Here is a 13,928-nt window from a genome sequence, read left to right as displayed (position 1 = left end):
ATAAGGTGCTATTAAATTCAATCTTCTGAAGTCAGTGTTTTATTACTTTCCATTAAGGAGAGGAGAACAGGAAAACTCTGCTTACATCATTGCAAAAGTTTTTCTGCTTCTAGACTTAGTGACATTTTAAGACAAGCAAGCTCTATTTTATTCACAAACAGTAATACTTACTTCCTAGGCAATGATGGGAAATAAAGCAATTAGATAAATCATTTTCTAAGTCAACACTGGTGTCTCAGCATAACTAAAGTTTGGCTCACCAATATATACAATTCTAAAGCATTTGGAAATCTACAGTCCCATGTGAAAATATTAATTTATATTTAAATTGCTAACTGCTTACCCATCCTAACAATATTAATATTAACAGTGTGACATGAACTCTCTGCTGAATTTGAGATGTAGGTCAGTTATACATGGAGTTGCCAAACTATAGCTGGAAAATATTACTTCATCAAAGAATTAGCCTTGGTACAACGCTGAATAGCAGAGCCACATGTCCTAATATATGTCAGCCTGGCGCCACTATTGTATGCAGAGCTATTTGCATATATATATATTTCTATCACTACCCTGGTTCAGTATCAACACCCTCTGATGTGCATTTCCCAGCACATAAATGTGAGCAGCAAACCGGCTGCTCTGAGGTTGCTCTTTGCACTCACTTGCAAGGTTCGTGGTTATTTGCACTTTCACACATCATCTTCACAAAAGGCTGAGCTCAGCTTATTAAATGCTTGACAGAATATCGCTGCTGTGACTGAAATCTTACACTTTAAGCTTCACAGATAGCAATGGTACGATTAAAAAGAAAATATCTACCTTTCCAACAAAGGGCTAGAAAATAAAATGAAGCAGTGAACTGCTTAATGCATGTTAATTCTGATTAACGTTATTCCTCCTCCACAGATGTTGAGCTAGAAAATATCTGTATTCTCTCATAGCTCGGCACTTCTCTTTGTTTCCTCACTGCAGCTGCAGACTGATGAATCTAAAAGGTGAGTTTACTTCACCACCAGGTTTAAAGTTCTATTAAGCTATGGCTGGAGATTTCATTTTCAGTTTTAACAATAGTCTAGACAGATGTGCATCTCCAACAGGGATAAGGAAAGTTCTTTGATGAGCAAGTCAGCTGGCCATGCTTGCTATTGTAGCAAGATAGCCCCACACTCTGGTGGGCTTTCAGCTCTGTAGTGGAGCCCTAGACCACTTCTTGGAAAGAAAGCCCATTTAAAGGAAATTCTGAACGTATAGATGTATATGTAAATTGATGTGACAGGCAGAAAATAAATAGGACTGGTGTGGGTGACATGCCTAATAAAAAAAGACTAATGATCAATGACTTTCTGCCTTCACTGGTAATTTATTTCAAGATATAAGGTAAATTTCTGATTGCAACATTACAAGCAATGTCAGTGCAGTTCTTACTTACCTTTCACTGGACATTCAATCATAATATTTGCTCCAATTCTTGCCACAATTGTACCTCCAACAACTGCCGAGAAACTGCTGGCTTCCAGATTTGTCACGTTTAACACAGAGGACAAGATGACAGGCATCTCTTTGAAATGAAAGGGATAGTAAGTTTTAAAAGCTTTATTTAACTTTTAAACATAGGTCCTGCATTTAATTTCATCATGTTTGGAACAGAATTCAGTCTGCAAAGCAGCAGCCAGAAAAGACAGGTGGGATAGATATAGGCAGACTGAGTTCACACCTGTTGTGGTTTTAGAGCAACAAGACCGTCTTACTGCTGCCTATTAAATCAGGCAGAGTTTCATGGGTTGCCAATAAACGAAACCATTTCCCACTGCAGTGGGCATGGGTGCTTATACACATATATTTATGCACACATATATGTGTATGTGTATATGTGTGTGTGTATAAAAGCCCAGTTCTGTGGAATGCCACAGTTTTACCTGCACGCAGGAGCAGTGATGTTTCCATATCAAAACCAGAGTCATTAACAACCAGGCATCCATAGGTACCAAGTTCCTTTTGAGTAGGATTCCAAATCTGCACTTTTCCAGTGGAGTCCAGGATCACCCTGCACGATAACCAAGGAAATACAAGGGTTACTACCGTGGGACAAACCCAGCTGAATCCCCTTGCAAGAGTTACAGATCCAGCAGCAAAACTCCTTTTTAGGAGTTTGCAGCTCCAGAGCAGTACAGGCAGCCACAGCTCTGCCTCCTCTCTGGTGACAGAAGGGGAGCACTCAGGGATACACACAAGGAGGATTGTTCAGACCTCCTTCTCCTGCAGAGCTGTGTCCTACTTGCAGCCCTTTGAAGGACAGTGCATTTGCTACCACAAACCAGGATCCCCTGGGAACAGCAGTGTGAATAAATCAGAATACCACAATTAAAAGTATTAGGCTTGGCAAGAAATCGATCTCTCCAGAGCGAGCTTGGTTTTCAGCAGGATTGGGGAATTCACAAATCTATGGCCTGATCTGACTTTCAAATTACTGTGGGGTTGGGGCCTTTTTTTTTTTTTTTAATATCATCATTGAAGCTAAAATCTTCCACCAAAATCTCACAGGTGTCTTGAATACCTTGCCTGCCCTCTGAGGGGCAAGATATTAGAGACAGCATCACAGGCTGGGGAAGAGGCTGAAAGTAACTTTTCTCCCTTGTTACCTTTCTCAGCACTAAGTTACGTGACTTGTCATTCACTCAGCACATCCCAAAAACCTGAAGCTGGTGTTTTCCCACACTGAGTACACTTACACAATAGATTAACAAAAAATTATATTAAAAATACTTGTGTCTCAACAAAAGAAGCCACCTCATGCATGGCTCAAGTGCAGCCTTCTTTACTACCCTGACAGATAAAGATCTATTGACCTCCTCACGCTCTTTTTCAGATGCAATGCTATTAATATCACTGGCTTTTGGGTCCACACACATCTATGTGGATTTGTTTATAAGAAACCCTAATGGGAAAAAAATTACGAACTAATTTTGTTAATATGTGCCTTAAGTGCAAGAATATCAGTCTGGGCTAAAATCAGGAAGCAAACATACTCGTGAATAAACAAAACACCATCATGTCCAAAGAAATCAAAGTATCACTTGCTACAAATTAATGGAAAATTATGCGCATTTCACAAAATAAACATAACTGCTGGGAGCTACATGGTTCCAAAAACATTTGCACTTTTTAAAATGGCTTAGTTTTGGTGTCTTTGCTTTAATTGATAGCCCTGCAGAAGTCTATTTCTCTTGGCAGTGCATTTAATCAGTTAAATATGTTGAGAAATATCCAAAAGCGCCTTTATCATTTCAGAACCAGTTTTTTCATTACTCAAGAGCTAGCTGTAATTCCAAGAGACTCACACACAAAGTTAATGTTAGTATTACCAGGTGAGCTTCTAATTTATCAGCACTGAAGTAGAAGTATTTGCTCAGTCTTGAGCAAATATCTGATTGTAACAAACTCTTGCTGCACTTGTTTTCAGCTCTCAAATGTGGTGGTAATACAGGTCCTTTGTTATTTTGAAGTTCACTGTCTTCAACAGAAATATTTTGAAGTGCTGAATAAAATCCATAAAAGCTCTTTTTTTTTTTTTTCTTTTTTCAGTTGAAGTTATGCACCTCCATTTATATCTAAACTGTGTGTTGAAGAATGGTGAGGGTACCAGTGATATTTTCCCTTCTTAAAATGAGTAAGAGCTAAGACTTCTTTTCATCTATACCATGGCAGATGTTTCTAATGTGTTCCCACTGTATTTAGTATCTGAATGAATTCAAGAGCCTCTCTAATTTGAGGGTAAATCTGTTCTTTTTCTGACACAGCTGAAATGATTAAGGCAGATCAAAAAATACAGCCAGGACATCCAAAACACTTCACCTTACAAAAATAGCCAATCCTCCTATGTAGTATCCTGGAAATGGACAAACACTTGGACATTGGTAAAGCCAAACAATGTGACAGACACTTGAAAGAATAAAAATAAATTACTTAACTAAAAAGACGGAAGGCCCAGTGGCCATGCTTATCTTGTTTCTACAACAGTATGTTCTAATATTGCACAGCAGGGTGGATTTTTTCCATCGATAACGACATAATAAGTCATTCAAAAGTGAAAGAGAAGCTATTTACTTACTTCTCAGAGGCTTTTAATGTCTCGCCATCTTTTGTCCAAGTATATTTCACTTCACTAATACCAGCTGTTTCACACAGTAGATTGACAGCATGAGTATTCTTGGTCAGAAAAACTGTATTTCCAATTCGTACAGTTACTGTTTTGTTGAAGGAAACTTGAGGAATTTCCTTTTGCCTCATAATAACTGGAACCTTCTGGTCAAACGTTAACTTATCAACTGTTTTTGTGCTGAAACGTTCAGATTCGTTTGGCAACTTGCCTGTGAGTTTTGAGGCAGCTTTCTCATCCTGGGCCCCCTTCCATTTGTCAGTAGTTGGTAGTGGAGGCCTGGATAACTCAGCAATCAACTGGTAAATGACCTGGGACGCCAAGTCATCATTGACTTCTCCAGTTTCAATGAGCTGACTCATGTTCCTTATGAGCTCCTCGAACTGCACCGTGTCCATGCTGTAGGCACCTTGGAGAACTGCAGCCTCCAGGCGCTTGTTCCTGAACTCACGAGAGCTGAAGTCTTCTGCCGAATTGCTCCCAAAGCTTTCAAGATTTCTCAGGAACGGCTGATCATTTACCTGCCTGTCACCCAGGTAGAGCTCGTTCTTCTTGCTCCACATTTGCCACATTTTGCTCATTTTGTGCCATTTGGCCCCGAAGCTGTTGGCCTCGTTGTGGTCTGGGTTGCTGACCTCGCTGGGCTGTTTTCGGAGGGGCGGGGGTTCGATGAGCCTGTTGTCAGTCCCGATGAGTTTGAGCACAAAGGTTTCGTGCACAGAGCCTGCGATGCACCGGTACACACCGATATCTGTAGCTTCGAGACAGTGGATTTTCAGCGAGCCTGACTTAGTGATGCCAAGCCTTTTGGAGTTTTGTAAGCGTTGCCCATCTTTCTCCCAACGGATGAGGGACTTCTGGAACCTTCGCACGGGGCACTTAATTACCACAGATGTTTTTGGGAGTAAGTAGGCTCGGCTTCCTACGGTAAAATTAATGCGCTTCTCTGGCCTCGTCTGAATATAGACTCGGTGAATGCTGACAATCTGAGGTCCATGGGCAGAAAACTTTGCTGGAAGCTTGGGCTTGATCTCTGCAAGAAAACAAAGTGCTGAAAAGCATCTAGTCATTGGCAGTCATGCTTACAAAATCTGCTTTGCACAGAGTGCTTGAGAGAGCTTTTCCTGACTTTGTTCGAGTCAGACTGCAACACACAGAGCTTTTATCTGAGTCACAAAAATGCAAAACTATGAACAACATGAAACCATAACATTCCCTTGCTTCAGCCAAGAATGTTATTGCTTCTTCCCCAAATCTCCTAACAATAAAAGGATACAGGCAACATATACCTGTGTGAAGGACATAGATGGTGCATACATATATGAAAGTATATATGCATGTATTACATATTACTCCATATATATGTTCCTATTATGGTTATATTTCCTACTGCTGCCTCAGAAAGGCTAGGCATGGATGGAAATGAAGAAACTGAATTAAAAAAATGTGAACACATTATCACTTTCCCCACATTTGAGCACTGTTGAGTGCAGAATGACCTAAATAAAACAAAATCTATCCAAAAAGTAAGGCTCCCCTTGACTCTTATTTAAAATGTTGGCTGGCTGTGCTGGTTGCCTGAGTCAAGCCAAGCTGATAGCAACGCAGGAGATGAAAGAAAGTCAGTGTAGACACAGTACATGCAACAGACAAAGCCACCCTGTAATCATAGGCTGAGGGTAATTTATTAGGGTTGAAAGATGAGTTGCTGACAGTGTTGCGCCAAGAAAGTAGGGAGGGAAGGGAGGAAAGAGAGAAATAAGGCATAATTTTGAGAGGCTGAATATAATGATCAAATGAATTGACAAAAGCAGGCAAAAACAGCATAAAGCCTCCTGCAGGCCAGGAACGAAGACACTGGGTATTGTGAAACTCCTCCTGCACCAAACTGCAGGCACCTGGATGCTGGAAGGTTTTGGGATGAACACCACCACAGGCAGGTGTTTCCCAGCAGAGCTGGGGAGGCACAGGGGGACTGCTGCCGTGTTTTGGATGCCCCTGTGCTGACTCACTGCTGGCAGGCACCGTGCCCGCTTTGATCAGCAGAGCTAATCTGGCTGAGAGCACCGGGCAGCGAGGAAAAAGCACTGCAGGAGCAAGGGCACGCACCCCCGAGCCCTCCCGTGCCAGGCCGAATTGGCCACACGGGAGGAGTTGGGACACAGTGATGTTGGTGCTAGAAATCAGCCCAGTTGAGTTTGGTGTGTTTTGGTACGTGACAGAGAGAAAACTCAGAGCCTGCAGGACGAGCTGATGAGCCAGGAAATGGACACACAGATCACAACACTTTCTCAGCTTGTCTGAGTCTGGAATCAGTACTGCTATTCCACTTGGGAGGTACTTAAATAAAAAGACAACTATGCTGATGGCACACAAATGATACCCGGAAAGCTGCATGTACGTGTGCTCCAAATATGCTGTGAAGAAATAGGTGAAAAGCTAAATGCTTCAAGCATTCAGTAAGTGTGTACACTATAGGAACTACACCCTGGAGTGCGTTCTTATGCTTATAAAACAAAATGGTTATTTTCAATGTTTTGGGTAATGAGTTCAGACCTGTGGGGATATCATGGTTTCATAATTACAGAGCTTTTAAATCGGGATTCGTTATCCAGATACAAGGTTCCCTCAACCATTTCACATGGTACAACAATTAAATTGTTTTAGGCACTCAGTTTACTAAAATTATTAAAGTAGCGTCCTGTTTTTAATAAGTTATTGGGCCCCAAATATTTATTTTCAGGGAAGCGTTCCAGTACTAAATCTTCCATTTCCAAAATCCAACTTACAGACACAGTAAGTGTAACTTTAAACACACAAATTAAAATACTTCAGGCTGTGGTCTGTTTACACTAGTTATTCCAACTTAGAATTAAACCCAGTGCATACTTATAAATATGTTAACAAGTCTCATCCATTTCATTTCTTTAAAAAAGACAGACCACTAACTCTCATCAGCAGTTCAACACTAAAGGGTGTGTGTAATTTTACTGGTGACAGGTGAGCAAGGCTGAGAGTGAAACAAAGTTCAGAGCTGTGGATGGCAGGCTGTATAAATATATAAGGTCATATGAAAGAATGAGGCCACATAAGTATGCATTCTCTAGATCCTCAGTGTCTTTCAGTCTTGCACCTGCTGAGGTAATGGACTGTTTGGGAGAGTAAAGGTAAATCTTAAGGAATATATGCTGAGGCCATTGGACCTCATTATCACCTGATACAAATCCATCTGCATCTGTGGCCTGTAATGGTCCTGAACAGCTTCAGCTGGGTTTCAGATCCTGGTGACCTCAGGGCTAGACTGGTGTTATTTCCTATTTCTCAGAGCCCAGAGTCAGGAATGTTTCTACTTAATAAGCACTGCTAAGTCAGAAAACAGCTACAATTGCCAGTCTCAGGGTAAAAGATTAAGCCTAAAATGACTCAGCACTGTCATGAGACAGTAAAAAAGGCACTCATGTGAGCCACAGAAGCATCACCTTGAGAAGGAGCATTTAGAAACTGCTCTCCAAGGCAAGAACCCCCAACAGCAGTCACACCTCACACCACGCTGCTCCTCATCACCCCTCATCCTGCAGCCATGCTCTGTTCCTGCCTTCTGCTCACTCCCTCTCCAAGGCAGCCTGAACCCACGGCTGCAGGAGGAGATGCCTCCTCCGTGTTCCTGGGAATCCAAAGCCTGATGCTGTCCCAGCCCTGGCTCCTTCTGCAAGACCCAAACAGGAACTACAGGCATGGAGCAGCCTCACACCTTCCCCTGCCCATTCCCAGATCCCCAGGCAGATCTGAGCTGCTGAGGCTTCCTTGCTCCAAAGGGTCATGGAAATGGAGGGAGAGGACAGCGATTCTCTCCATGGCTTTGATGTGCACCCATTCTGGCTGATGGTGTTCCCTCTGCAGCCCTGTGTGCTGCTCTCCAGGCACTCTGCTGGAAGCTGACATGGTAACATTAACATCAGTCTGTGCTAAGCAGTTTGCAAACCAGCTCCACTGCCGTTCAACTATCCACAATTAATTAAATTCAGATAGATATGCAGCTCAAAATATTTTATTAAACCTTATGCCAAGGACATTCCTGGAAGTCCACAGGGCTTTATTTAAGTGGAGTTTTGAACCTCAGAATTTTGGCATGTTAATCTGAAATGCAGGCCAGGAAAAGAAGTTTCATATTATGTATGAATCAGTAATTATTCTATTTCTTATTTTGTTTTGTGAATAATCTTTAAAGCAAAGCTTCAAAATGTGTAAAGTAGCCATTTCTTCACAACACTACAAGCTGGGTCAAAACATGCAAAACATGTCTATCCCTGACCTGTGATCAGAACCAGGCCATTGAAAAAGGCTTTTTGTTTTACCCCAGCTCAAAACTAAAAACTCTTTTTTTTTTTTTTCCTTTCTTCTCAGCACCCTGCTCCCCAAACCTGCAAACCAATATATAATTGTATATATACTCCTTTATAAAGGAAGAGGAGCACAGGTTCAGACATTCAGCTGCAATTTAGAGCTGCCTATTCTAAATTAGCATATGAAATTGAACATGCTCAGTATCAGAGAGGTTTTTCCATCGGTGTTAAACACACAGTTAGTGCAACTACCATCAGTAGCATAACCCAATTGTGCCCAAATTGTACAATTTCTACAGAAAATCTTTCTGAAAAGGTTCTTGTATAGACAGTAGTAGAATATCAGATTTTTTGAAGAGTGTCTGTACTGTCACCATTCCCTGTACAGCTAATGAGGCCAGGGTTCTTATTTATACAAGGAAAGATAGAAATTATACCTAAAATTATTATTGGCATAGAGTTTCAGGTTTTGAATTCCACCATGTTAAGCAAAATATCCACTGTAATACAAATGTACAACAGAAAGAGAAGGCAGCAGAACTGGATTCTTATCTTTTCTAATGTCCTTTGTAACTTATGGTAAATTTATGAATTTTTCTTTTTTTTTTTTTTTTCCAGTTGGAATAGTGTAAACAATAAAGGAAATATCAGATTAAATTGTGCATAAGAATGAGGGTGAGAGGTATGTACCATAATATATTCAAAAACCACTTCTTTAGAACATAATCTTTGTTTCTGAGTGGCAGAAATAAAAATGATCCTGTTATTATAGGTGTAGTTACTGTGACACTCAGTTTGTGCCAAGTTTTCTTGTGATAGCATAGGGAGATGAGTGAATTAATGTGTACACAGATTTGTAAATAGATCATTCCAAATCGGCAAGGAACCAGATAAATACTTACTGTTGCAGGCACTCATCTGACAAGACCTTACAAGCAGTGAAGGAGACAGAGCACTACACATTGATCCATTTAATGTGACATATTGGCCCTTAGCTGTTAGGTTCTGGCAGGCAAGTTTCCTTCTCTGGACTCCAACACCACAGCTTACTGAGCACTGTGAAAGGAAGGATGCAGTCAAGCTAAACTTGGTGCTTCATACCACGTATACTAATTTTAAACTAGTTTTGTGGTGGCTTTTCTTTAATTTTTTTAATTTTTTTTTAGTTCTGAGAGGGTACACACATTACACTTCATAGGAATCCTTGTGTTGTCTAGTTATTAAACTCTAATATTAGTTATTAAACTCTCTCCACTTTTTCAGGCAATAAGAATATAAGACAGAAAGCTTTTCCAGCAAGCAAGACAGGAATTAAAATAACATAACAGTGTTTATGTCCAGCCATGGGCACAACAGAGCAATGAGATCTGGTATTTGAGAGAAACAATTCAGCAGGTTCTAAAGAGTCTGCCAAGTCTCTCAACCCTCTCCCTTAGGTTGTATTGCGTGAACCTATAATTGCAGCTTCTAAATTGAATTTTCTAAATCATTTTGAATGGGGAGCGGCAGCAAGCTTGCATTAAATGGGAAAGGAGGAGGATGTATTGCAGAATAATGCAAAGATGTGATTTTTGGAATCTGTACCATGTCTGGTAGAAAGCATGCAGGTCATTACAGCCTGTCCTTCAGCGACTGAAACACTGCCCAGGAGGGGGGCTCTGATCAGTCTGGCTGCAGGCAGGGATGCACAGTTTAGTTCAGTACAGGCCTTGTGAAAGCTCCAGCTGCCCTGGCAATTTACTGCTCCAAACTGCTCATTCACCCAGGCAGAAATCTCTAGAGCTTTTGTTGGAATGGAGGGTTTTGGTTCACCATTATTGAGGTTTGCTCACCTTGGACCATTCTCCAAAGACCACCTGAGGAGGACAGTCAACTTTTGCACATGCTTTGCTAGTTGGCAATTTGGGCTCCTGGCAGGTGTCATCAGAGTGTTTCAGGAAACTTCCATCTGTCAGCAGCTGCTTGCAGGACACTTTGCGGGTCTGAATCCCTCCTCCACAAGTACGTGAGCACTAAGGAGGAGAAGAATTAAACACAGCATTTACACCTGCATGGACATCTGTGCTCCTGAAAAACGACATCTACTTTGAATGAAAAGTCAAGCAGCACACAAAATTCCTCTGTTAAAATATTTACTATATTGGAGATGAGGAGAACTGGAGTTTAAAAGTCAAACATACCACCTGAATGCAAGCAAGTAGCAGAAATCTTGGAGAAAAACATGCATCTTATGCATAAATCTATGTCCCTCAGCAGTTAATTAAAAAAAAAAGGTTATTGTGTTTAGAGAGCTTAGGGAGAGAGATAATGTGTGGAATAAGTGGTATCCAGCTTCTGAAATCCTAACAAGGACTTCCACCTCATCCTGTGACTACCCACTGGCACAGGAGTGTAAAGCAGTGCTTTTGGGTTAGTTTGTTCCAATGGTGTAAGTTGAAACACTTACAGAAGGTTGGGAGCTGCCTTCCGTGCTGCACAGTTTCAAGTCCCTGGCCAGAGGAACACATTTAAGCTCTTTCTGTGACCCAGCCATACCTGTTGCCATTCCTCAGCGTGCCAAGCAGGGGGACAATCAATCTGGTTACAGGCTTGTAAAGAGTGAGGCTTTGGGTCTTTGCACTCCTGGGCAGCAGGAGCAGATCCCCCGGGCTGCTGGCAGGACACGTCCCTCGTCTGGATCCCGACCCCGCAGGTCGCCGAGCAGCGGCTCCAGGGGCCGCTCTGCCACCTGTCCCAAAAAACACAGCCAAAAGCTCACCTTCAGCAACACACCTCCTACTGGGGAAGGAACAGTCTTACCCAAACAGCCTAGCAAAAAGCACAGCTGCAGGCATAGTTATTGATCGATGACTAAAACATCCCTTTGGTTCAGCTGGAGCGCAAAATTGTAAATTGGATTTATGAACTTGCAGGTAACAAGCAAATGCAGGATTTATTAACAATAAAGTAATAAACAGTCATTTTTAGACAAAGTTAGCTCCAGTGTTTACCTTCAGAGTGCTCCTCTTAGAAAACAGCCTGTTGGCAACCTGATGTTTATGTTTATAAATGTAAATATGTAAATAGACCTGTATTTACAAAACTTCCTTTAAATGTGTACACGTTTTCTACAAAACATCCTGTTCCTGTTAAGTTCTTCCCTGCATTCAGCAAGAGCAGATTTCTGCAAACACGATGAAACAATTTGCAAAGGATCTGGGATGTCAGAGATCAAAAATGGGTAAATAAGGCAGTACACATCAAAATTTCACCTATGGCCCTTTCAAGTGATCAAATGACCTAGAGGTTTGCTTGGATTTGGACTGGGTCTGTTCTTTCCCCAGAATCTCCAAATAAACATAAGAAATATGTGGAGCTACTAAAGAAGCATTAAATTAAGGTACCTTTAAATCATAATTTCTTTTTTTTTTTCATTCAGTAAAGACAAAAAGTAAATATTCTCAGCTCTTTTTTTTTTGGTGCAATATCCTCAAAATTCTCCTTCTGCCACTAGGAGAGTTAGGGCTCTTTTTCCAGCTCTGGCAGATATTCAACACGGAAGAGATTTATTTCAGAAAACGTCCCCTATTTCATCAGTGAGATACGAAAAGCGGAAAAGGAGTGAACAAGACCAAAAAAACACCCCAACCCCAAAACCTTGTTGAAAGCAGTAGTAGTGAAATTTCATCCCAAAGCATGACCACAGTCCTGCGATTAGAACCCTTTCTGAGAAAGCCAATGTTTAAATAAACATCAATAAAGTCCCATTAACCCTTCCTTTGCCACCAGATGATTTCATTATCACGGGGTACCTCGGAGGGCAGAGCTTTGTGTTGCAGGTCCGAGTCATTGGGGGTGGCCTCTTGGAATTGTCACACAGGGTTTCATTGGCACCTTGCTTTGTCTCTACGTGCAGACACATGGCAATGGCTTCCTGTGTGCCTGCATCCAAAAGGAAATTACTCGTGAAACAGTGAATGGAGTAGATTTCTGCAAAGCTTACTCTTGAATAACACTCACTAAAAGGCTCTGACACTGAGATAGCAGGCTTAGAAGTAACATCTCAAGCAAAAAGGAAAGCAGAGGCAGTTTACACACTTAATGCTCAAAAGATACTTGGGAATTATATCTTAACTTTACTTCTGTGAGGTTTAAAAGGCTTGATTTTACATTCTACCTCTCTGAAAACCAATAAAAAAACCAGGTTTTTCTGTCAAGCCACTACCAGAGGCTGCATCTGCTGGTTCTGTAATGGTCCTAAGCCAGCTACTGCCTCCATTGCCAAAACTGAGGTAAAAGTGATTCCTTCTCACTTACCTTGCCTTTAATAAAGAGCTAAAGATCTGAAAAAATTGCTATAAAAATGCAGAAAACTTGCAAAGCTATAGGCAGGAGAAACGTTCTATGTTTAGTCAGCCATTCTCAGGGGCCAAGAGATGCAATGGTTTTGCTGAAGGCAGCAAATCTGACCCAGCCTAAAGCTTTCCTCACTCGTTACCGTTCCTGGCACCTTCTGATCTGCAGCTCTTGCTACCTGGATCTTATTACTGAAGCATGGAAGATTACTAATACTCAAATTTCTATGAGTCAAAATGAAACGTAACATAAGTTTCCTTTAGAAGAAGGCAGCTTAGTGAATACACATTCGGTGAATTACTTCTATTTTAAACCTTTGCAATTATCCAATTTTATATATCATATTTTTCAGTATGAAAGCCTTACCCAATTTCAAAGCTCACTCACATGCACATTAAATACAAGAAGGCTGTGATGTGCCTGGGGGATTCTGTGCAGCTGGGATGTTCTATACAAGCAATGCTAATGACAATCCTGTAGAACAAAAGAGCTGAAATCATAAAATACCTATATTGTTTCCAGGTAAAAATGTCTCTTAAAGAGTTACAGTTTCATAGAATTTAAATCCATTTCCTTCTTGTCTTTCACTTAACTTCAGTGATTTTGAAAGGACACTGCTGACCATCAGCCATTCTGATTCCAGTCGGCTGGAATACCCAACCCTGAAAGTTCCACCCCCAGGCCAATATTTCTCTCCTGTATACAAGCACTGTCATGTTTCTCATAAACCAAAGATGTTCCCTCCATCTATAAATGATTTTGACTCAGTCCAGTGTATCAGCCAGTCCAGCTACTTCAGACACATCAGCAGGGGTAAACCAGCAGTGATTTTGAGAATAACACAGATTTCGATTTCTTTCAGGCTCTCCGGTACACCTCGAGATCCCCTCTGGGACTCATTTGCAGTTCAGAAAGACCCTGTTATATAATGTTTTGACTACATCTACAAAGTGATGAATTTTTATAGAACAAAAGACCTGACCTTAAATATGATTGACAACTTATTCAGTTCTCTTTTATCAAAGTATTGATAATTACATTAACGTAGAACACACGCATTGTGGGAAAACTGTTTACTAGTCAGGCTGAGA

General features: G+C 41.1%; 1 protein-coding gene across 4 annotated transcripts in view; it reads right to left on the bottom strand.

The window, feature by feature from the left end:
• Positions 1–13,928, bottom strand: part of ADAMTSL3 (ADAMTS like 3) — a 179,968-nt gene that overhangs the window by 21,771 nt on the left and 144,269 nt on the right. For all 4 annotated transcript variants that reach the window (XM_042039651.1, XM_042039647.1, XM_042039649.1 and 1 more), the window contains exons 17-23: positions 12,294–12,423; positions 11,038–11,230; positions 10,335–10,514; positions 9,405–9,558; positions 4,112–5,192; positions 1,920–2,047; positions 1,433–1,561 (exon numbers count right to left, since the gene is read on the bottom strand). In XM_042039651.1, the coding sequence (XP_041895585.1) occupies positions 1,433–1,561; positions 1,920–2,047; positions 4,112–5,192; positions 9,405–9,558; positions 10,335–10,514; positions 11,038–11,230; positions 12,294–12,423 (1,995 nt within the window). The remainder of the gene's footprint in view (positions 1–1,432; positions 1,562–1,919; positions 2,048–4,111; positions 5,193–9,404; positions 9,559–10,334; positions 10,515–11,037; positions 11,231–12,293; positions 12,424–13,928) is intronic.

The sequence above is a fragment of the Corvus kubaryi genome, unplaced genomic scaffold (assembly GCF_017639235.1).
Source record: "Corvus kubaryi isolate FWS band 111438036 unplaced genomic scaffold, C.kubaryi_AGA036_p1.0 37394, whole genome shotgun sequence".
Lineage (NCBI taxonomy): Eukaryota > Metazoa > Chordata > Aves > Passeriformes > Corvidae > Corvus > Corvus kubaryi.
Note: the sequence above shows the minus strand (reverse complement) of the source record. Positions and strands in the feature narration are given on the sequence as shown.